At 44.3% G+C, this 24,607-nt stretch overlaps 1 protein-coding gene across 4 annotated transcripts in view; it reads right to left on the bottom strand.

The window, feature by feature from the left end:
* The window catches only part of LOC112257636 (ankyrin repeat and fibronectin type-III domain-containing protein 1), a 229,162-nt gene that overhangs the window by 75,768 nt on the left and 128,787 nt on the right, over window positions 1–24,607 (bottom strand). For 3 of the 4 annotated variants that reach the window (XM_042326082.1, XM_042326077.1, XM_042326091.1), the window contains one exon: window positions 13,429–13,551. The exons of the other annotated variant lie outside the window; for it this stretch is intronic. In XM_042326082.1, the coding sequence (XP_042182016.1) occupies window positions 13,429–13,551 (123 nt within the window). The remainder of the gene's footprint in view (window positions 1–13,428; window positions 13,552–24,607) is intronic. 4 annotated transcript variants of the gene reach the window in all.

Raw genomic sequence — 24,607 nt, 5'->3', positions numbered from 1 at the left:
TGAAATCCAAGCAAGGGTAGCATTCCAGAGGGACATCAGAGACTGTAACGTTCTCTGCTTCACGGAAACATGGCTAACTAGAGAGACGCTATCCGAAGCGGTGCAGCCAGCGGGTTTCTCCACGCATCGCGCCGACAGAAACAAACATCTTTCTGGTAAGAAGAGGGGCGGGGGCATATGCCTTATGACTAACGTGACATGGTGTGATGAAAGAAACATACAGGAACTCAAATCCTTCTGTTCACCTGATTTAGAATTCCTCACAATCAAATGTAGACCGCATTATCTACCAAGAGATGTCTCTTCGATTATAATCACAGCCGTATATATCCCCAAGCAGACACATCGATGGCTCTGAACGAACTTTATTTAACTCTCTGCAAACTGGAAACGATTTATCCGGAGGCTGCATTCATTGTAGCTGGGGATTTTAACAAGGCTAATCTGAAAACAAGACTCCCTAAATTTTATCAGCATATCGATTGCGCAACCAGGGTGGAAAGACCCTGGATCATTGTTACTCTAACTTCCGCGACGCATATAAGGCCCTGCCCCGCCCCCCTTTCGGAAAAGCTGACCACGACTCCATTTTGTTGATCCCTGCCTACAGACAGAAACTAAAACAAGAAGCTCCCACGCTGAGGTCTGTCCAACGCTGGTCTGACCAAGCTGACTCCACACTCCAAGACTGCTTCCATCACGTGGACTGGGAGATGTTTCGTATTGAGTCAGACAACAACATTGACGAATACGCTGATTCGGTGTGCGAGTTCATGAGAACGTGCGTTGAAGATGTCATTCCCATAGCAACGATTAAAACATTCCCTAACCAGAAACCGTGGATTGATGGCAGCATTCGTGTGAAACTGAAGGCGCGAACCACTGCTTTTAATCAGGGCAAGGTGTCTGGTAACATGACTGAATACAAACAGTGCAGCTATTCCCTCCGCAAGGCTATCAAACAAGCTAAGCGCCAGTACAGAGACAAAGTAGAATCTCAATTCAACGGCTCAGACACAAGAGGCATGTGGCAGGGTCTACAGTCAATCACGGACTACAGGAAGAAACCCAGCCCAGTCACGGACCAGGATGTCTTGCTCCCAGGCAGACTAAATAACTTTTTGCCCGCTTTGAGGACAATACAGTGCCACTGACACGGCCTGCAACGAAAACATGCGGTCTCTCCTTCACTGCAGCCGAAGTGAGTAAGACATTTAAACGTGTTAACCCTCGCAAGGCTGCAGGCCCAGACGGCATCCCCAGCCGCGCCCTCAGAGCATGCGCAGACCAGCTGGCCGGTGTGTTTACAGACATATTCAATCAATCCCTATACCAGTCTGCTGTTCCCACATGCTTCAAGAGGGCCACCATTGTTCCTGTTCCCAAGAAAGCTAAGGTAACTGAGCTAAACGACTACCGCCCCGTAGCACTCACATCCGTCATCATGAAGTGCTTTGAGAGACTAGTCAAGGACCATATCACCTCCACCCTACCTGACACCCTAGACCCACTCCAATTTGCTTACCGCCCAAATAGGTCCACAGACGATGCAATCTCAACCACACTGCACACTGCCCTAACCCATCTGGACAAGAGGAATACCTATGTGAGAATGCTGTTCATCGACTACAGCTCGGCATTCAACACCATAGTACCCTCCAAGCTCGTCATCAAGCTCGAGACCCTGGGTCTCGACCCCGCCCTGTGCAACTGGGTACTGGACTTCCTGACGGGCCGCCCCCAGGTGGTGAGGGTAGGCAACAACATCTCCTCCCCGCTGATCCTCAACACTGGGTTCCCACAAGGGTGCGTTCTGAGCCCTCTCCTGTACTCTCTGTTCACCCACGACTGCGTGGCCACGCACGCCTCCAACTCAATCATCAAGTTTGCGGACGACACAACAGTGGTAGGCTTGATTACCAACAACGACGAGACGGCCTACAGGGAGGAGGTGAGGGCCCTCAGAGTGTGGTGTCAGGAAAATAACCTCACACTCAACGTCAACAAAACTAAGGAGATGATCTTGGACTTCAGGAAACAGCAGAGGGAACACCCCCCCATCCACATCGATGGAACAGTAGTGGAGAGGGTAGCAAGTTTTAAGTTCCTCGGCATACACATCACAGACAAACTGAATTGGTCCACTCACACAGACAGCATCGTGAGGAAGGCGCAGCAGCGCCTCTTCAACCTCAGGAGGCTGAAGAAATTCGGCTTGTCACCAAAAGCACTCACAAACTTCTACAGATGCACAATCGAGAGCATCCTGGCGGGCTGTATCACCGCCTGGTATGGCAACTGCACCGCCCTTAACCGTAAGGCTCTCCAGAGGGTAGTGAGGTCTGCACAACGCATCACCGGGGGCAAACTACCTGCCCTCCAGGACACCTACACCACCCGATGCTACAGGAAGGCCATAAAGATCATCAAGGACATCAACCACCCGAGCCACTGCCTGTTCACCCCGCTGTCATCCAGAAGGCGAGGTCAGTACAGGTGCATCAAAGCTGGGACCGAGAGACTGAAAAACAGCTTCTATCTCAAGGCCATCAGACTGTTAAACAGCCACCACTAACATTGAGTGGCTACTGCCAACACACTGTCAATGACACTGACTCTACTCCAGCCACTTTAATAATGGGAATTGATGGGAAATGATGTAAATATATCACTAGCCACTTAAACAATGCTACCTTATATAATGTTACTTACCCTACATTATTCATCTCATATGCATACGTAGATACTGTACTCTATATCATCGACTGCATCCTTATGTAATACATGTATCACTAGCCACTTTAACTATGCCACTTGGTTTACATACTCATCTCATATGTATATACTGTACTCGATATCATCTACTGTATCTTGCCTATGCTGCTCTGTACCATCACTCATTCATATATCCTTATGTACATATTCTTTATCCCCTTACACTGTGTATAAGACAGTAGTTTTTTGGAAGTTAGATTACTTGTTCGTTATTACTGCATTGTCGGAACTAGAAGCACAAGCATTTCGCTACACTCGCATTAACATCTGCTAACCATGTGTATGTGACAAATAAAATGTGATTTGATTTTGTGCTATGGACTGGCCCGCCCGTTCCCCAGACCTGAATCCAATTGAGCACATCTGGGACATCATGACTCGCTCCATCCACCAACGCCACGTTGCACCACAGACTGTCCAGGAGTTGGCGGATGCTTTAGTCCAGGTCTGGGAGGAGATCCCTCAGGAGACCATCCGCCACCTCATCAGGAGCATGCCCAGGCGTTGTAGGGAGGTCATACAGGCACGTGGAGGCCACACACACTACTGAGCCTCATTTTGACCTGTTTTAAGGACATTAAATCAAAGTTGGATCAGCCTGTAGTGTGGTTTTCCACTTTAATTTTGAGTGTGACTCCAAATCCAGACCTCCATGGGTTGATAAATTTGATTTCCATTGATCATTTTTGTGTGATTTTGTTGTCAGCACATTCAACTATGTAAAGAAAAAAGTATTTAATAAGAATATTTTATTCATTCAGATCTAGGATGTGTTATTTTAGTGTTCCCTTTATTTTTTTGAGCAGTGTATATTTCCACACGATGAGGTTGGAATAATACTGTGAAATTGTGAAAACTATTATAATGCCCTTTTAGTGTAAGAGTTGTTTGAAAAGACCACCTGAAATTTCAGCGTGTTTTGGTGGGATGGAGTTTTGGCCTGCCTGGTGACATCACCATACGTTAAATTAGTTAATAGACCAATAAGAAACTGAGTTTCAAACCTCTGCATTCAGCTGTGAGAAGGCTCAGTTAGGTGGAGCGCTCTTCAGAAACCATTCATGAAAAAGGAACATTCTAATGTTCCTCTATTCATTATCTCTTCACTGTCACAGAAGACAGGCTAGCGAGTCACGACAACCATCATTATCTTTCCTCTGCCAAAACATAATTAGCGTTCACATAGCTACAGAGGGGTGTGATGCTTGAATTAAAAACATACTTTAGTTTTCCAATAGAATGACTGCGTTTACACAGGCAGCCCAATTATTATATTTAGTCAGAAATTGGGCCTAAGGAATAAGGAATAGAAAGAATAACAAAACAAATGATCCTAAAGATGGCTTATTTAGGTCCTTTATGCTTCTCAAGAGTACAGTATATGTTAAGTAAAGATGAATCCTCTCAATCATTTCCAGGACCAATTAGTTTTATACATTTCTTGAATAAAGCGAGATTGATTAATTGACTGAGTGATTGATTAATTGGCTGACAATTAGTTTAAGTGTGCAAGTGAGTGTCCTTATTTAACATGTTGAAGAAATAACCAAATGTCATTAAAATATCATCAAATATTACACCTGGGATTGTGGACACAGATATGGAACATGACATTTATTTATTTTTTAACCTTTATTTAACTCGGCAAGTCAATAAGAACAAATGCTTATTTACAATGACAGCCTACCGGGGAACAGTGGGTTAGCTGCCTTGTTCAGGGGCAGAAAGACAGATTTTTACCTTGTCAGCTCGGGGATTCAATCCAGCAACCTTTTGGTTACTGGCACAATGCTCTAACCACTAGGCTACCTTCCACCCCAAGACAAGACCAACTAGAGGCACTGCAGGGGAAAGTGTGTGTGTGCATACATGCATGTGCGTGAGCATGTGTGTGCCTATGTGTGTGTCCCCACTAATTGAGGCGAGTGAACTAAAATATCCAAAATGAGCACTCTTTTATGCTCATGCACACACACTCCCGCACACTCATGACCAACCACAGAATAGTCACGTCTGTCCTTTCAGGAGTGTTTGAATTTAACGGTTGCGTCATCTCTCCATTTATCCATTGAGAGGTGGCTGGAACAGTGATGTACAACACAATGAATAGTCCTTCACATCTGACTCCAGCTCTATCAACTGGGCCTCAAATAGCAGCAGGCTGGTACAATGGCCTCTCACTCTTCCCCCTAATAACTACGGATATGAGCTGATAAAATTGGTTGAAGGGACAAATCATTAGCTGGGAGTAAGGGAGGAAGAGGAAGGGAGAAGTAGAGAGGTAAATAGGGCCGGAGAGAAAGAGAGAGTGGATAAGAAAAGTGCTCGAGAGAGAAAGAGAGAAATAAAGAGAAACAGAGAGAGAGAAACAGAGAGAGAGAGAGATTTCATGAGCTGAAATAAAAGATCCCAGAAATGTTCTATACACACAAAAACCTTATTTCTCTGCACACATTTGTTTGCATCCCTGCTAGTGAGCATTTCCAAGATAATCCATCCAGCAGTCAGGTATGGCATATCAAGAAGCTGATTAAACAGCATGATCATCACATAGGTGCACCTTGTGCAGAGTACAATAAAAGGCCACACATCACAATGTCACAGATGCCTCAAGTTCTGAGGGAGCGTGCAATTGACATGCTGACTACAGGAAAGTCCATCAGAGCTGTTGCCAGAGAATTGTATGTTAATTTCTCTACCATAAGAGAAAAGTTGTTTTAGAGAATTTGGCAGTACGTCTAACCAGCCTCACAACAGCAGACTCTGTGTAACCATGCCAGCTCAGGCCCTCCACATCTGGCTTCTTCACCTGCAGGATCGTCTAAGACCAGCCACCTGGACAGCTGATGAAACTGAGGAGTATTTCTGTCTGTAATAAATCCTTTTTGTGGTGAAAAACTCATTCTGATTGGCTGGGCATTGCTCCCCAGCGGATGGGCCAGTCTCTCAAGTGGGTGGACCTATGCCCTCCCAGATGCACTCATGGTGGCGCCCCTGCTCAGTCATGTGAAATCCAAGAATTGGTGCCAAATTGATTTATTTCAATTGACTGATTTCCTTACATGAACTGTAACTCAGTAGCATCGTCGAAATTGTTGCATGTTGTGTTTATATATTTGTTCAATGCATTCAGAAAATATTCAGACCCCATGACGTTTTCCACATTTTGTTACGTTACAGCCTTATTCTAAAATGGATTAAATTGCTCTAAGAAGAGTCTTGGTGGTTCAAAACATCTACCATTTAAGAATGACTGAGGCCACAGTGTTCTTGGGGACCTTCAATGTTGTAAAAAAAATGTGTACCCTTCCCCAGATCTGTGCCTCGACACAATCCTGTCTCAGAGCGCTAGGACATTTCCTTCGACCTCATGGCTTGGGTTTTGCTCTTACATGCACTGTCAACTGTGGGACCTTATGTAGACAGGTGTGTGCCTTTCCAAATCATGTCCAATCAATTGAATTTACCACAGCTGGACTCCAATCAAGTTGTACAAACATCTCAAGGATGATAAATGGAAACAGGATGCACCTGAGCTCAATTTTGAGTCTCATAGGGTCTGAATATTTTCACTTTGTCATTAGAGGGTATTGTGTGTAGATTGATGAGAATTGTGTAGGTTGATGAGAACTTTTTCCAAATGCATTGTTGTATATATACACTACATGACCAAAAGTATGTGGACATCTGCTCGTCGAACATCTCATTCCAAATTCACGGGCATTAATATAGAGTTGGTCCCCCTTTGCTGCTCTAACAGCCTCCACTCTTCTGGGAGGCTTTCCACTAGATGTTGGAACATTGCTGCGAGGACTTGCTTCCATTCGGCCACAAGAACATTAGTGAGGTCAGGCACTGATGTTGGGCGATTAGGCCTGGCTGGCAGTCGGCGTTCCAATTCATCCCAAATCTGTTCAAGATCTTCCGCACCAATCTCGACAATCCATTTATGTATGGACCTTGCTTTCTGCATGGGGGCAATGTGATCCAAGATGGCGTAGCAGTCAGACGCCTTTGTCCTCGTCATGTCCCACATATATATCTTTTATATCTTGTCTTTTTTCTTCACATATCTTTTTAATATTTTTTCTAAACTTCAACTTCAAATACTCTCCAACACATGGGACGCAAACGACATTTGCTGTATGATTGATGAGGATCTCTGTCGCGACGTCCCCTGAATGCCCAACCGCTAGCCTGCTAGCCGCGGCCCGCTAGCTGTCTAGAGCATATCGGCTGTTAGCTGAATAGGTCCATCGGACAATTTCTTTGGCCACTATACCTATTTTGCCAATTGGACTGGTCCCCTTTTCCACACAGAACCCTACTAATCCATCATGACTGGTCTACTGAAGTAAAAGCACAAGGAGGCTCTGCACGGGGAGGCTATAAACAGACTTCCCCCGTCGTGACGTCCCTCTAAGGCCCTTCTGCTATCTTGCTTGCCCCGGCCCGCTAGCTGTCTGAATCGCCGTGTCTCCAACCAGCCTCACCACTCACTGGACCCTTATGATCACTCGGCTACCAAATGCCTCTCCATAATGTCAATATGCCTTGTCCATTGCTGTTCTGGTTAGTGATTATTGCCTTATTTCACTGTAGAGCCGCTAGCCCTGCTCAATATACCTTAGCCAACCCTTTAGTTCCACCTCCCACACATGCGATGACATCACCTGGTTTAAATGATGTTTCTAGAGACAATATCTCTCTCAATGCCTAGGCCTACCTCCACTGTATTCACATTCTACCAAACCTTTGTCTGTACATTATGCCTTGAATCTATTCTATCGCTCCCAGAAACCTGCTCCTTTTACTCTCTGTTCGGGACGTACTAGACGACCAGTTCTTATAGCCTTTAGCCGTACCCTTATCCGACTCTGTTCCTCTGGTGATGTAGAGGTTAATCCAGGCCCTGCAGTGCCTACCTCCACTCCTACTCCCCAGGTTATCTCATTTGTTGACTTCTGTAACCGTGAAAACATTGGTTTCATGCATGTTAACATTAGAAGCCTCCTCCCTAAGTTTGTTTTATTCACTGCTTTAGCACACTCTGCCAACCCGGATGTCCTAGCCGTGTCTGAATCCTGGTTTAGGAAGACCACCAAAAACCTTGAAACTTCCATCCCTAACTAAAACAGTTTCCGACAAGATAGAACTGTCAAAGGGGGCGGTGTTGCAATCTACTGCAGAGAGAGCCTGCAGAGTTCTGTCTTACTATCCAGGTCTTTACCAAAATAATTCAAGCTTCTACTTCTAAAAATCCACCTTTCCAGAAACAAGTCTCCCACTGTAGCCGCTTGCTATAGACCACCCTTTGCCCCCAGCTGTGCTCTGGACACCATATGTGAACTGATTGCCCCCATCTGTCTTCAGAATTCATGCTGCTAGGTGAACTGAACTGGGATATGCTTAACACCCCGGCCATCCCACAATCTAAGCTTGATTCCCTAAATCTCACACAAATTATCAATGAACCCACCAGGTACAACCCCAAAGCCGTAAACACGGGCACCCTCATAGAGGTCATCCTAACCAACTTGCCCTCCAAATACATCTCTGCTGTTTTCAACCAAGATCTCAGCGATCACTGCCTCATTGCCTGCATCCGTAATGGGTCTGCGATCAAACGACCACCCCTCATCACTGTCAAACGCTCCCTAAAAAACTTCAACGAGCAGGCCTTTCTAATCGACCTGGCCCGGGTAACCTGGAAGGATATTGACCTCATCCCGTCAGTAGAGGATGCCTGGTTATTCTTCAAAAGTGCGTTCCTCACCATCTTAAATAAGCATGCCACATTCAAAAAAAATTGAACCAGGAACAGATATAGCCCTTGGTTCTCTCCAGACCTGACTGCCCTTGACCAACACAAAAACATTCTGTCGCGTTCTGCATTAGCATTGAATAGCCCCCGTGATATGCAACTTTTCAGGGAAGTTAGGAAAGCTAAGGCTAGCTTTTTCAAACAGAAATTTGCATCTTGTAGCACAAACTCAAAAAAGTTCTGGGACACTGTAAAGTCCATGGAGAATAAGAGCACCTCCTCCCAGCTGCCCACTGCACTGAGTCTAGGAAACACTGTCACCACCAATAAATCCACTATAATTGAGAATTTCAATAAGCATTTTTCTAGGACTGGCCATGCTTTCCACCTGGCTACGGTCAACAGCCCTGCACCCCCCACAGCAACTCGCCCAAGCCTCCCCCATTTCTCCTTCACCCAAATCCAGATAGCTGATGTTCTGAAAGAGCTGCAAAATCTGGACTCCTACAAATCAGCCGGGCTAGACAATCTGGACAATCTCTTTCTAAAATGATCTGCCGAAATTGATGCAACCCCTATTACTAGCCTGTTCAACCTCTCTTTCCTATCGTCTGAGATTCCCAAAGATTGGAAAGCAGCCGCGGTCATCCCCCTCTTCAAAGGGGGAGACACTCTAGAACCAAACTGCTACAGACCTATATCTATCCTACTCTGCCTTTCTAAGGTCTTCGAAAGCCAAGTTAACAAACAGATTACCGACCATCTCGAATCCCACCGTACCTTCTCCGCTATGCAATCTGGTTTCAGAGCTGGTCATGGGTGCACCTCAACCACGCTCAAGGTCCCAACGATATCATAACCGCCGACAATACTGTGCAGCCGTATTCATCGACCTGGCCAAGGATTTAGACTCTGTCAATCACCACATTCTTATCGGCAGACTCAACAGCCTTGGTTTCTCAAATGATTGCCTCGCCTGGTTCACCAACTACTTCTCTGATAGAGTTCAGTGTGTCAAATCGGAGGGCCTGTTGTCCGGACCTCTGGCAGTCTCTATGGGGGTGCCACAGGGTTCAATTCTCGGGCCGACTCTCTTCTCTGTATACATCAATGATGTCGCTCTTGCTGCTGGTGATTCTCTGATCCACCTCTACGCAGATGACACCATTCTGTATACTTCTGGCCCTTCATTGGACACTGTGTTAACTAACCTCCAGACGATCTTCAATGCCATACAACTCTCCTTTCGTGGCCTCCAACTGCTCTTAAATGCAAGTCAAGCTAAATGCATGCTCTTCAACCGATCATTGCCCGCCCGTCCAGCATCACTACTATCACCAGCATCACTGGACGGTTCTGACTTAGAATATGTGGACAACTACAAATACCTAGGTGTCTGGTTAGACTGTCAACTCTTTTCCAGACTCACATTAAGCATCTCCAATTGGCTTCCTATATCGCAACAAAACATCCTTCACTCATGCTGCCAAACATACCCTCGTAAAACTGACCATTCTACCGATCCTCGACTTCGGCGATATCATCTACAAAATAGCCTCCAACACTCTACTCAACAAATTGGATGCAGTCTATCACAGTGCCATCCGTTTTGTCACCAAAGCCCCATACACTACCCACCACTGCAACATGTACACTCTCGTTGGCTGGCCCTCGCTTCATACTCGTCGCCAAACCCACTGGCTCCAGGTCATCTACAAGTATTTGCTAGGTAAAGCCCCGCCTTATCTCAGCTCACTGGTCACCATAGCAGCACCCACCCGTAGAACGCACCCCAGCAGGTATATCTCACTGGTCACTCCCAAAGCCAATTCCTCATTTGGCCGCCTCTCCTTCCAGTTTTCTGCTGCCAATGACTGGAATGAACTGCAAAAGTCACTGAAGCTGGAGACTCATATCTCATAGCTCACAGATCACTGCACCTGTACATAGCCCATCTGTTTATAGCCCATCCAACTACCTCATCCCCATACTGTATTTATTTATTTATCTTGCTCCGTTGCACCCCATTATCTCTACTTACACATTCATCTTCTGCACATCTACCATTCCAGTGTTTAATTGCTATATTGTAATTTCTTCGCCACCATGGCCTATTTATTGCCTTACCTCCCTTATCTTACCTCATTTGCACACACTGTTTTTAGACTTTCTCTACTGTATTATTGACTGTATGTGTGTTTATTCCATGTGTAAATCTGTGTTGTTGTATGTGTCGAACTGCTTTGCTTTATATTGGCCAGGTTGCAGTTGTAAATGAGAACTTGTTCTCAACTAACCTATCTGGTTAAATAATGGTGAAATAAAAAAAAGTAAAAACAGGAAAGGGCCTTCCCCAAACTGTTGCCACAAAATTGGAAGCAAAGCATCATCTAGAATGAAATTGTATGCTGTAGTGTTAAGATTTCCCTTCAATATAACTAAGGGGCCATGAAAAACAGCCCCAGACCACTCCTCCTCCCCATCAAATTTTACACCCGGCACTATGCATTGTGGCAGGTAGCGTTTTCCTGGCATCCACCAAACCCAGAGTCGTCCTTCGGACTACCGGATGGTGAAGCGTGATTCATCACTACAGAGAATGCGTTTCCACTGTTCCAGAGTCGTCCTTCGGACTACCGGATGGTGAAGCGTGATTCATCACTACAGAGAATGCGTTTCCACTGTTCCAGAGTCGTCCTTCGGACTACCGGATGGTGAAGAGTGATTCATCACTACAGAGAACGCGTTTCCACTGTTCCAGAGTCCAATGGCGGCAAACTTTACACCACTCCAGCGGGCGCTTGGCATTGTGCATGGTGATCTTAGGCTTGTGTGCAGCTGCTCTGCCATGGAAACCCATTTAATGAAGCTCCTGACGAACAGTTCTGAGGCTTCCAGAGGCAGTTTGGAACACGGTAGTGAGTGTTGCAACCGAGAAAATACTATGTTTTACACGCTACGCACTTCAGCACTCGGTGGTCCCATTCTGGGAGCTTGTGTGGCCTACCACCTCGCGGCTGAGCCTAGATATTTCCACTTCACAATAACAGCACTTAAAGTTAACCGAAGCAGCTCTAGCAGAACACACATTTGCGGGAAAATATTGAGCGTGAAAAACCCGGCAGCATTGCAGTTCTTGACACACTCAAACCGGTACGCCTGGAACCTACTACCATACCCTGTTCAAAGGCACTGAAATATTTTGTCTTGCCCATTCACCCTCTGAATGGCACACAAACACAATCCATGTCTCAATTGTCTCAAGGCATAAAAATCCTTAACAGTTTGTAGCAAATTCTACTAGATAAAAAGCTGAAATTAGTATGACATCCTGGCACTTAAAGCATACTCAATTTTGGAAATGTCACATACTATAAAACATTATTTTCTTGCATTACCAAACAGGATACTACTTAGAACGCAAGTACGGGTATTCTACTCAGCTCCAACATTATTCAATCACTTCCACAGAGAAAAACACGCTGATTCTGTCTCAAATGGAACATCTAAACAAGACATTGCTAACTAAAGAGCCTAAAGAACCAACAGACACGTACAGGTGCATTTTCAACAACAGTCTACTGCAACAATTGCACTGAAACACATACATTACACACAGAGGAATAAGGGACAGAGCGATACAGAGAGAGAATGGGGGAAGAAGAGCGAGATAATAGTTGCATTGCTTTGGCAATGTTAACACATGTTTCCCATGCCAATAAAGCCCTTGAATTGAATTGAATTGAAAGACAGAAACACAAACAGAAGTCAAGTTAGTCTTATCGGTTTCTGCGCACAGAAGACGGAAGGAAAGTGAACAAGAGAGAGTAGAGAGAGAGAGAGAGAGAGAGGGAGGGAGAGATAGAGAGAGAGAGATCGGGGGGAAAGAGCAATAACAGATTGAGAAAGACAGGACTTAAAGATGGAGAGAAATTATAGTAACAGCAGCAGGAGTCAAGTAGGTGTAATCTGTTTCTGCGCAAAGCAGAGAGAGAGAGAGAGAGAGAGAGAAAGAGAGAGAACGAGAGAGAGAGAGAGAGAGAGAACGAGAGAGAGAAAGTAGAGAGAGAGAGAATGAGAGAACGAGAGAGAGAGAGAACGAGAGAGAGAGAGAAAGAGAGAGAACGAGAGAGAGAAAGTAGAGAGAGAGAATAGAGAGAGAGAGAGAAAGAGAGAGAGAGAGAACGAGAGAGAGAGAGAACGAGAGAGAGAGAGAAAGAGAGAGAACGAGAGAGAGAAAGTAGAGAGAGAAAGAGAATAGAGAGAGAGAGAGAGAGAGAGAAAGAGAGAGAGAGAGAAAGAGAGAGTAGAGAGAGAGAGAAAGAACGGGGGAGAAGAGAGAGAACAGTTTAAGAAAGACAGGTACATAAAGATGGAGAGAAATTACAGTAACAGCAACCAACAGAAGTCAAGTCAGTCTAATGTGTTTCTGCGCAAAAAAGAGAGAAGGAACGAGGAGAGAGAAAGGGAAGGATATGAGGATATCTTCAGCTTCAATCGATACTGTATGAGCAAAACCAAAAAAAGTATATTCTTCTAACAGCCAGGAATGCTGAAGCAGCAGTCATACAGTGTACATTAATTACCTACCCCTTTATATAGCCTACATCTCTCACCCACCAAGTTCAACAGATCAATTATCAGCTGACAGCACAGCAGATGTATACTGACCCCACACATACTGATGTAGTGTATTATCTGATGTTTGATGATCTGATCATCTGATGTGTGTGTGTGTGTTTGTGCGCGCACATCTGCATATGTGTTGGTGCACGCACCTATGCATCTCTGCGTGCGTGGGAATCTGCATGTGTGTGTTCTTACGTCTGTGCTTTGTGCATGTGTGTGTTCACCTGTATGTGTGTGTGCGGTGGCTTCAGCAGTTGTACCTGTCCAGGCTGTGAGACGTGCGTGGTGAGCCCGTGTAGAGCAACTGTCTGAAGTCCTTTATCAGAGCATCCCCTGGTCTCTGGTTCAACCTCTGAGCCAGGCGAGATATCTTACTCTCCGAGCTGCAGAGCAGAGGGGGAGAGGGGGGAGACGAGAGTAGGAGAGGAGGGAGATGGAGGTCAGTCCTGAATGGTACCCTTGAGAGGAGAGGTTAAGTCCAGATGAGAAGCAAAAGTCACATTCAGGCAAATCTCTCAATGTCGCTCTATCTCACAGAGAAAGAGAGGAGAGTACAGTAGGTCTTTCTCTCTCACTGAGTTCTAAGGAATGCCGGTACCACTAAGGTAAGTGTAGCCCAGATCTGAAGCTCTCTCCTGGCTGTCTCAGTCACACTGAGTCCCTCTCTGGAGCACATCCAAGTTCTAAATCAATCTTAGTCCATCCCGTTCTGAAAGTTCCAGGAAACCCTGCCGAGCAGGGCAGAGTGTCACAACCCTGGCCAGTGTAGACCCTCTCTCCACGTTCTGTCAGGCAACTAAACCAAGTTCAAGAGATTTATTCTCCAAGGGGCTCGCTCAGACAAGTGCATCCCCAAAGAGGTGCTCTATCCTGGATCAGTTTCAGAGCAGCGTAGCTCCTTTCTGGTTCCTACTCTGTAGCTTGTCTCTGTATTCCTCTCAGGCTAGCTATGCTGATAGCACTGAGCACCTGTTCAATGCAGCTCTGTGTAAGCAAAAGCATCTCGCTTTAGCTGCACACACAAACACGCACCCACACAGAGGAGCGCATTGAAGGGAGAAGGGAAAGCCTGCAAGAGAAAGGGAGAGAGAGAGAGAGGATAATGTGAGAGGGGGGTTGGGGAGGTGAACACTGAGCACACACGGAGAGTGGGTGCCTAGAGATGAGCGGAGGGATGCTGGGCGCACACACACACACTGTTGGCAGCCGTTACACACACTGTACTGAGTTTAAAAAAAACTGGGGTTGCTTTACAGAAGGGGGATGGAGAGAGAGGGAGAGGAGAAGGACAGATTATTGTAAAAAAGAAAAGGAGAGATGGGGATGACATTGTCAGAGGGGAGAAGCAGAGAGGGGGAGAGATGGGTGGAGGGGAGGACACCTGTTATGAGATGGTTGGAGGGGGAGGGAAGAAGTGGAGCATGTGAGTGAGCAGGTGGGAAAGGGGTAGGAGAGATAGAGGAGATGGAAAGAGAGAGGGAGAGGGGTAGGAGAGATAGAGGAGACAGGGAGAGAGGGAGAGGGGTAGGAGAGAGAGGAGATGGAGAGAGAGAGGGAGAGGGAAAGAAGAGAGAGAGAGGCAGAGGAGAGAGGAAGATAGATGAGAGGGAGAGGATAAAGAGGACATGAGAGGGATAGGACAGAGAGAGTGAAAGGAGATGAGAGGATAGGAGAAGAGAGGGAGAGGAGATAAGAGAATAGGAGAGGGAGAGGATATGAGAGGGGGAAGAGACAATATGATAGGAGAGGGAGAGGAGAGGGGTAGGAGATGAGAGGGAGGTGAGAGGGAGAGGCAATAAGAGAAGAGCGGGAGAGAAGACAAGAGGATAGGAGAGGGAGAGGAGAGGTGAGAGAGAGATGATAGGAGAGGAGAGGGAGATTAGAGAAGAGAGAGGGAGAGAGAGGAGAAAGAAGAGAGGATAGGAGATGTAGAGGAAATACAATGATAGGAGAGGGAGAGGAGATGATATGAGGGAGAGGAGGTGATCTAGTAAAATTCACTGCACACTATTGAGGAAGAGATTAGTCTTTCGAGACCCACATGTGTTTGACAACAGCTGATAATCAGATATGGTTTCACGCTGTACCCAAAATGAGCGAATGGCGGTAATCAACGCAATTGTGCATTAGATTATGCATTCTCAGTATGGATGAGCCTAGTATGTTGATATTTGTTGCTTACTGCATTCGATTTTACTAAAAACAGCCCTTCTAATGTAGTAAGATTTGTACATATTATGCCGTTTTAGTGTGTAGTAAGCAGCACAGATTTCAGGCACAGCCAATCACTTACCTGGCTGCTAAATTATGTCTCAATTCATGTTTGACAGTAAAAAATACAATATACACAATACCGTTCAAAGGTTTGGGGTCACTTAGAAAAGTCCAGGTTTTTGAAAGAAAAGCACATTTTGTGTCCATTAAAATAACATCAAATTGATCAGAAATACAGTGTAGACATTGTTAATGTTGTAAATGACTATTGTAGCTGGAAACGGCAGATTGTTTATGGAATATCTAGATAGGCGTACAGAGGCCCATAATTATCAACCATCACTCCTGTGTTCCAATGGCACGTTGTTAGCTAATCCAAGTTTATCATTGTAAAAGGCTAATTGATCATTAGAAAACCCTTTTGCAATTATGTTAGCGCAACTGAAAACTCTTGTCTGATTAAAGAAGCAACAAAACTGGCCTTCTTCAGACTAGTTGAATATTTGGAGCATCAGCGTTTGTGGGTTCGATTACATGCTCAAAATGTCCAGAAAAAAAACACGTTATTCTGAAACTCGGCAGTCTACTCTTGTTCTGAGAAATTAAGGCTATTCCATGCGAGAAGTTGCCAATAAACTGAAGATCTCATACAACGCTGTGTACTACTCCCTTCACAGAACAGCGCAAACTGGCTCTAACCAGAACAGAAAGAGGAGTGGGAGGCCCCGGTGCACAACTGAGCAAGAGGACAAGTACATTAGAGTGTCTAGTTTGAGAAACAGACGCCTCACAAGTACTCAACTGGCAGCTTCATTAAATAGTACCCGCAAAACACAAAAGACCGGCCAATAAAAATAGAGGTTTATGATCGGCAAAAGGACACAGAAACTGAACAGAGGAACTCTGCCTAGAAGGCCAGTATTGCGGAGTCCCGATGGATCTCTCTGTAATTTGCCCCGTTCATCTTTCCCCCATCCTGACTAGTCTACCAGTCCCTACCACTGAAAACATCCCCACAGCACGCTGCCACCAACATGCTTCACCATAGGGATAGTATTGTCCGGGTGATGAGTGGTGCCAGGCTTCCTCCAGGCATGATGCTTGGCATTCAGGCCAAAGAGGTCAATCTCATCAGACCAGAGAATCGTGTTTTTCATTTTCTGAGAGTCTATTAGTTGCCGTTTGGCAAACTCTAAGCGGGCTGTCAGGTGCCTTTTACTGGATTGGCTTCCGTCTAGCCACTCTACCATAAAGGCCTGATTGGTGGAGTGCTGCAGAGATGGTTGTCCTTCTGGAAGGTTCTCCCATCTCCACAGAGCTCTGTCAGAGTGACCATTGGGTTCTTGGTCACCCCTTGACCAAGGCCCTTCTCCCCCGATTGCTCAGTTTGGCCAGCTCTAGGAAGAGTCTTGGTGGTTTCAAACTTCTTCCTCAAAAGAATGATGGAGGCCACTGTATTCTTGGGAACCTTTAATGCTGCAGACATTTTTTGGTACCCTTCCCCAGATCTGTGCCTCGACACAATTGGAAAATTCCTTCGACCTCATGGCTTGGTTTTTGCTCTGACATGCACTCTCAACTGTGGGACCTTATATAGACAGGTATGTGCCTTTCCAAATCATGTTCAATCAATTGAATTTACCACAGGTGGACTACAATCAAGTTGTAGAAACATCTCAAGGATAATCAATGGAAACAGGATGCAACTGAGTACCAATTTCGAGCCTCATAGCAAAGGGTCTGAATGCTTATGCAAATGTTATTTAATTAATTCATTATTTTTTACATTTGCATTATGTGGTATTGTGTGTAGATTGATGAGGTAAAAATGTATTTAATCAATTTTAGAATAAGGCTGTAACGTAACAAAATGAAAGAGTGAAAGGGCCTGAATCCTTTCCGAATGCACTGTCATTTCAAACATTTTGTTTGTCAACTTCTCTACACTTCGATACATGTAGCTTCTCTTCTGTCATTATATATTGCTCTAGAAGACTAAATAAACCATTGCTCACGAGAATATCATAAACCGATAGAATGAAAGCATTAATCTAGTTGACATCGGTAAAGTTCTCTCTATCATCTGTGCTTCCAGCAGTCATTTAGGGACTGGGGAGAAAATGCAATAAGAAACAACAAACAAGAAAGACTTTCTGGACAAAAATCGGGTTTGACTGGTTGTAAGGAAATAGAAAGCTGTGAAAACAACCCAACATGTTTCTGATAAGATTTTAGTTTGACTTAGATGCGTATTTTATGTGGATGAAATACTATCAGCTTTTATGATGTTGATAAAGATAGCACCTCCACAGACGGTATATAACCGGCCATATTTCTCCACTCCTGTTCCAGAGTCAAAAATGTTCCTACATTTGGTGTATAATTTTACTGCAAGAAATGCTTAATTCTGCAGGAGTTCATATTACGCCTATGTGAGAGGTTATAGACCTACAGTCAGTGTCCAGATTTCAGTTTCCATTTAACCCATCTGAACAGTAGGCTATAGTTCCCTTGATGTGCCATAGGCCTACTTGTAGTCCTTGTGTTGTGACTGTTGAATTTGTATAGCACCTCACAATGATCACACACAACTAAACATCACTTTTCTGTCCCTTCCTAGTCTTTAGTTTCAACTTTCCATTTCGCAGCTTTTCTCTTATTGAATTAAACTCAGACATTGTCATTTTTGCCTCCGTTGATATACGTTTTCTGCCCGTTCCCAAAAGCATTTGGTGATTGGCGTGTGGGCTATTTGGCGAGTGTACGGTTAGGCCCTAAAGCTTAGGCTTATGCACTAATGCCAGATAGCCTACAAATAATGAAAGAAAAACCTCAACGTAGCCTGTAGATATAAATTGCACAATAATGGAACCTTTTTTAAGGAATGGTTCTATCTTCATTCAACCCACCCCTCATCCGGGGACTGCGGGTCATGAGTCAACCTGCGCAACACACATAGGGGGGTATACACACAAACAACATACACATGCAGGCAAGCATGGCAAAACAGAAAAGCAGTGGAAACAGAACGAACTCATAAAATCTGAACAGTAATATTCACAATACCATAAAAAGTACAACAACATCAGTATACCAGCCATAACAAGTTTACTGATGTCATAGCGTATGTCACTAGAGAGGCGCCCGGTTCCAAAAGGCTGTTCTGTATGACTAATATAGAATGTGACGTTCATTGGAATTGACCTGCAGCACAATATCACTGGTAAAGTGCTATTATTGAGACTGACAGATACGAAAGGGTTTTGTACACGTATACATGAACGCACGCACGCCACCCCCTGCCTTTGCAACCAACGACCGTGGTCGTGATTGGTTGGTAATTATCCATTGTATCGTCAAAGGGGTGTTTTTTGACAGATCTGGGCGTCCTACTGGGTGCCTTTTGTATCGTCAGTGGTCACAGAACGCAGTATTCCTCAGTGACTCGATGTGACACACACGTGCGCAACGGGGTATGATCTGATATGGTTTGTACTGGTGAACAGTGGCATGTATTCAGGGAAGCCAAGGGAAGCCAGGCTTCTCCCAGAAAATAATATAAAGAAAAACACATAAAATAATGTATCTTTTGTCTTTTTTCTTTGTGTTTTAGAATTCGCTAGAGGCTGAATGTACTGTATCTCCCCGTGCAAGCGAAACAGCGCCCCTCTGTCTCTGTAGCCCATCTATCTGATGCTGTCTGGTCAAAAAAAGAGGATGATAATTGTTGCCGCCAGTAGCATTGAATGCAACGGAAGCCAGCAAGAATTTGGCTTCCCTTGATAGTTTTTTATAAAATAATAGCCAATCAGCGTTAAGCTAAATTGAGCAAGCTCAACTGTGAATGGTCCTGGCAAACCAAAAACAAGTGTCAAGGGAAGCCAGTTTGGATTTGGCTTCACTCCAATCACAACACATAAAAAACCAAGCGTCACTGACAGAAAAAACTTGAATTATTGCATCTCGTTGTGTTGTTGTCCTTCCAGTGGCTAGCTAGCCAACTAAAACTAACCATGGATGGAGATAAGGATTTGTACTTGGGTTTTACTTCATTCTCCGTACTGGCCAATGATTATAACTGCGATTCTGATCCAACCATTAATTCATACATTGTTGTGCCCCTTGCCTAGAAGGCAACTAGCTGGCTCATCATTGCACATGAAAAGAAGTTAGGCTAGAGAGCAAGCATTTTAGCCAGGTAGCCTAGAACAACAAAAACGTAAAGCGTGTACTGTATGAAAGAGTCATAAACCGTTTCGGTAATATGAAGGAGTGGAGGATGGCATTGGCGTTTATCTACAAGTAGGGTAGGTCAACATGTTTTTTCTACTTGCAAGCACACACGCACACACACATAGAAATCAGTACCATATTTAGTATATTTAGTTGACTGGACTAAATGGTTTTTGGTATATTTTATTTGTCACTGTATTAGACTAAGCAAAGCAGATATGACGTTGCTGTAGGTCATGTAACTGTTTGTTACATGCAATATGCTTTGTGGACTTCCTCCGGACAGATGTTGCTCTCCGGTTTTGTGATGAAACAAAGGTGTGGTTGAATTGATTCTGTCACTGGGTCTTCTCATTGTCTCGGCATTAGACCTATATACCATGGTTGCATGGCATATGAACTAACAGGTTATTATAGACCAAACAACGCAATTATCACAACACATAGGTTGTAATATGGCTATTATTTCCTGGCTTCCAGTGATTTTACCCACGCACCGCTACTGCTGTTTAAAGCAGTAGTGTGTGTGGCACATCAAGTTACAGCATATTCATTATATAACTTAACTAGCTAACATACATTTGGTGAAAACAAGATATAGTCACTGGCTGGCTGGCTGGCTAGCTGGCTAGAGTTATCAATGTTTTCAATGGTGATGAATGAGAGCTATAGTTAACCAGCTAACAAACAATGCAACAAAAGTGTAATTTAGGATTTAAAAAATACTCCAACAGGCTCTGAATTTCAGGAATCACAGTTGTCCCTGGTGCACTGTTTAATTATTTAACCATTGAAACAAAAGTTTTCATCCAAAAAGTTATGTTTTTAATACTGCCCTCATTTTCTTTCATGGGTTTGAAACTTGAGTCTGTGGCATCGGACTCCAGCTTGGTCAGCGTAAGTTGCTAATCACCTGTCACGCCCTGACCTTGGGAGAGCTTTTTATGTCTCTATTTTGGTTTGGTCATGGTGTGATTTGGGTGTGCATTCTATGTTCATTTTCTATGTTTTCTATTTCTTTGTGTTTGGCCGGGTGTGGTTCTCAATCAGAGGCAGCTGTCTATCGTTGTCTCTGATTGAGAATCATACTTAGGCAGATTTTTCCCACCTGTGTTTTGTGGGTTGTTGTTTTCTGTTTTTTGTCTGCACCTGACAGACCTGACAGACCTGTTTCTTTCCATTTTGTTATTTTGTCTCAGTGCTCAGTTTAAATAAATTATCATGAACTCGTACCACGCTGCGCTTTGGGCCGACCTATCTTCATGCAATGATGACCGTTACACCACCGGAACGCCGTGATTGTTTGGCCCAAATTTGGGGGCAGGGTTTTATTGAGGGGTCAATAAAGGAAGAGGAAGGGACAATGACTTGGGATGTTCGGCTCTTTTTACTGACTCTGATCTTTTTAACTCAATCAGTCAAAATAACGAATCTTTCAATTCATTTCGTTCATTTGATTCAGTTATGCCCAGAGCCCGCAGGACCCCCTACCAGCGAACGATGAACTAAAAACTTGAAAGAATAATGATTCTACAAGATTCTCATTCACCATATTGGGCATATTGAAGCTGTCAACTGTGACAGACTTATACAAGGTAGCTTCAAACGATGTACATTTGTGAATGCTAGGTATACTAATAAGATTATTTATTGATACCTTTGATGCTAGGGTCTAGTTGCGGCCGCAACCGGACTAGATTTTTAACGACTTTTGGCGGAATAGAATTACTTGACTGCCGTTCGCAAACTGCAGCAGCTCCCAAACAACTCGTTATCGAGTCCGAGTGCTGAGCAGAGGTAGGATGTGTATGTTTTGGCTCTACAACGCTGTGTCCATCGACAACATTCAATAATCAATGAATTGCAGTTATTAGTGCACCATGTGCAAAATTATATTTTTCTTCTCTATAATGTCTGCAGAGACAGTTGGTGGTCAGAGCACGTCTCTGAAGGCGCTGAGCAGGATGAGCGCGTATTAATTATTATATATATTTTTATTTATTTCACCTTTATTTAATCCTGCTGTAGAATTAATTGTGGCCAGAACGTGAAACAAACAACTAAAAATGAAAGACTCACTCGGAAAAACGAATCATGACTTTCGCGTCGTTCAAAAGTAACTAATCATTCGCGACCTCACTAACAAGGACCCAGTATGGATTATCTATCTTCGCAAAATGGTAAAATACAGTTACTATATCTAGACAAGACAAACAAATATTCACGATTTCCCTAATATAATCAAAATCAATAAATCAGAGCATGTTTCTGGGCTTATTCTGTAGTTCTGACCCAATTAAGAAGATTCATGTTGAAAAATAATGTAAAAATAAGTTGAAAATTATACCGTTGCTGCTTCCTGTTTTGTTATTTATATAACTCAGTGTCAAAATAGTGGTTTTAAATGTCCAAATTCTTAATCAATATCCTGAAATAGGGCGTGATATTTTAAAGAACAACATATTAAAATGACTCTACACACACACATGTCAAACTTGTGTTCAGATTGTATTTTGTTAAATTAGTACTTTATAAACTTCACACGCACCACAATTTGCCCAGCATCCACTTGAAGCTGGAATTTATTAGCCTGTTCCACTGTAATAGATAGCACACACAAATTAATCACTCACAAGAAATGTAAAACTTGAAGTGCATTTTAGGTTGAAAAAGGCGTCTGAAGTTGTAATTTCCACTTTGACATTTTAGACTTCATTTTCATTAAGAGAAATGTATCAACCCATACAAAAATTGTCATTAATCATAATCCAAAAAATAATCCATATTTCCTGTTGCTACAGGTTTATTTTCTTGCTGTAGCAAACTGGCACAAATTAAGATCCTGCATTTGTACATGCACAATTTGCACTCTTCTAAAAGACAAACCTCAAAGAACTTGGGGATACTAAACTCAGCAAAAAAAGCAACGTCCCTTTTTCAGGACCCTGTCTTTCAAAGATAATTCGTAAAAATCCAAATAACTTCACAGGTCTTCATTGTAAAGAGTTTAAACACTGTTTCCCATGCTTGTTCAATGAACCATAAACAATTAATTAACATACACATGTGGAACGGTCATTAAGATACTAACAGCTTGCAGACGGTAGGCAATTAAGGTCACAGTTATGAAAACTTAGAACACTAAAAAGGCCTTTCTACTGACTCTGAAAAACACCACATTTTTGGTGACTGGCAAAAAGTGCTCTTCACTGACGAGTCGCTGTTTTGTTTCACCAGGGGTGATGGTCGGATTTGCGTTTATCGTCGAAGGAATAAGTGTTACACCGAGGCCTGTACCCTGGAGCAGGACCGATTTGGAGGTGGAGGGTCTGTCATGGTCTGGGGTGGTGTGTCACAGCATCATCGGACTGGGCTTGATATCATTGCAAGCAATCTCAACGCTGTGCGTTACAGGGAAGACATCGTCGTCCCTCATGTGGTACCCTTCCTGCAGGATCATCCTGACATGACCCTCCAGCATGACAATGCCACCAGCTATACTGCTCATTCTGTGCGTGATTTCCTGCAAGGCAGGAATGTCAGTGTTCTGCCATGGCCAGCGAAGAGCCCGGATCGCAATCCCATTGAGCACGTCTTGGACCTGTTGGATCGGAGGGTGAGGGCTAGGGCCATTTCCCCCAGAAATGTCCGGGAACTTGCAGGTGTCTTGGTGAAAGAGTGGGGAAACATCTCACAGCAAGAACTGGCAAATCTGGTGCAGTCCATGAGGAGATGTACTGCAGTACTTAATGCAGCTTTGTTCAGGGACACATTATTCCATTTCTGTTAGTCACATGTTTGTGGAACTTGTTCAGTTTATGTCTCAGTTGTTGAATCTTGTTATGTTCATACAAATACTTACACGTTAAGTTTGCTGAAAAATAAACGCAGTTGACAGTGAGAGGACATTTCTTTTTTTGCTGAGTTTACATACAGTGGGGCAAAAAAGTATTTAGTCAGCCACCAATTGTGCAAGTTCTCCCACTTAAAAAGATGAGAGAGGCCTGTAATTTTCATCACACTTCGACTATGACAGACAAAATGAGAAAAAAAATCCAGAAAATCACATTGTATGGTGGAAAATAAGTATTTGGTCACCTACAAACAAGCAAGATTTCTGGCTCTCACAGACCTGTAACTTCTTCTTTAAGAGGCTCCTCTGTCCTCCACTCGTTACCTGTATTAATGGCACCTGTTTGAACTCTCCTCCCCGCTGATCCTCAACACTGGGGCCCCACAAGGGTGCGTTCTGAGCCCTCTCCTGTACTCCCTGTTCACCCACGACTGCGTGGCCATGCACGCCTCCAACTCAATCATCAAGTTTGCGGACGACACAACAGTGGTAGGCTTGATTACCAACAACGACGAGACGGCCTACAGGGAGGAGGTGAGGGCCCTCGGAGTGTGGTGTCAGGAAAATAACCTCACACTCAACGTCAACAAAACTAAGGAGATGATTGTGGACTTCAGGAAACAGCAGAGGGAACACCCCCATCCACATCGATGGAACAGTAGTGGAGAGGGTAGCAAGTTTTAAGTTCCTCGGCATACACATCACAGACAAACTGAATTGGTCCACTCACACAGACAGCATCGTGAGGAAGGCGCAGCAGCGCCTCTTCAACCTCAGGAGGCTGAAGAAATTCGGCTTGTCACCAAAAGCACTCACAAACTTCTACAGATGCACAATCGAGAGCATCCTGGCGGGCTGTATCACCGCCTGGTATGGCAACTGCACCGCCCTCAACCGTAAGGCTCTCCAGAGGGTAGTGAGGTCTGCACAACGCATCACCGGGGCAAACTACCTGCCCTCCAGGACACCTACACCACCCGATGCTACAGGAAGGCCATAAAGATCATCAAGGACATCAACCACCCGAGCCACTGCCTGTTCACCCCGCTGTCATCCAGAAGGCGAGGTCAGTACAGGTGCATCAAAGCTGGGACCGAGAGACTGAAAAACAGCTTCTATCTCAAGGCCATCAGACTGTT

Source organism: Oncorhynchus tshawytscha, linkage group LG01 (genome assembly GCF_018296145.1).
Source record: "Oncorhynchus tshawytscha isolate Ot180627B linkage group LG01, Otsh_v2.0, whole genome shotgun sequence".
NCBI classification, from domain to species: Eukaryota; Metazoa; Chordata; class Actinopteri; order Salmoniformes; family Salmonidae; genus Oncorhynchus; species Oncorhynchus tshawytscha.
This window is presented reverse-complemented; position numbering and strand designations above follow the sequence as displayed.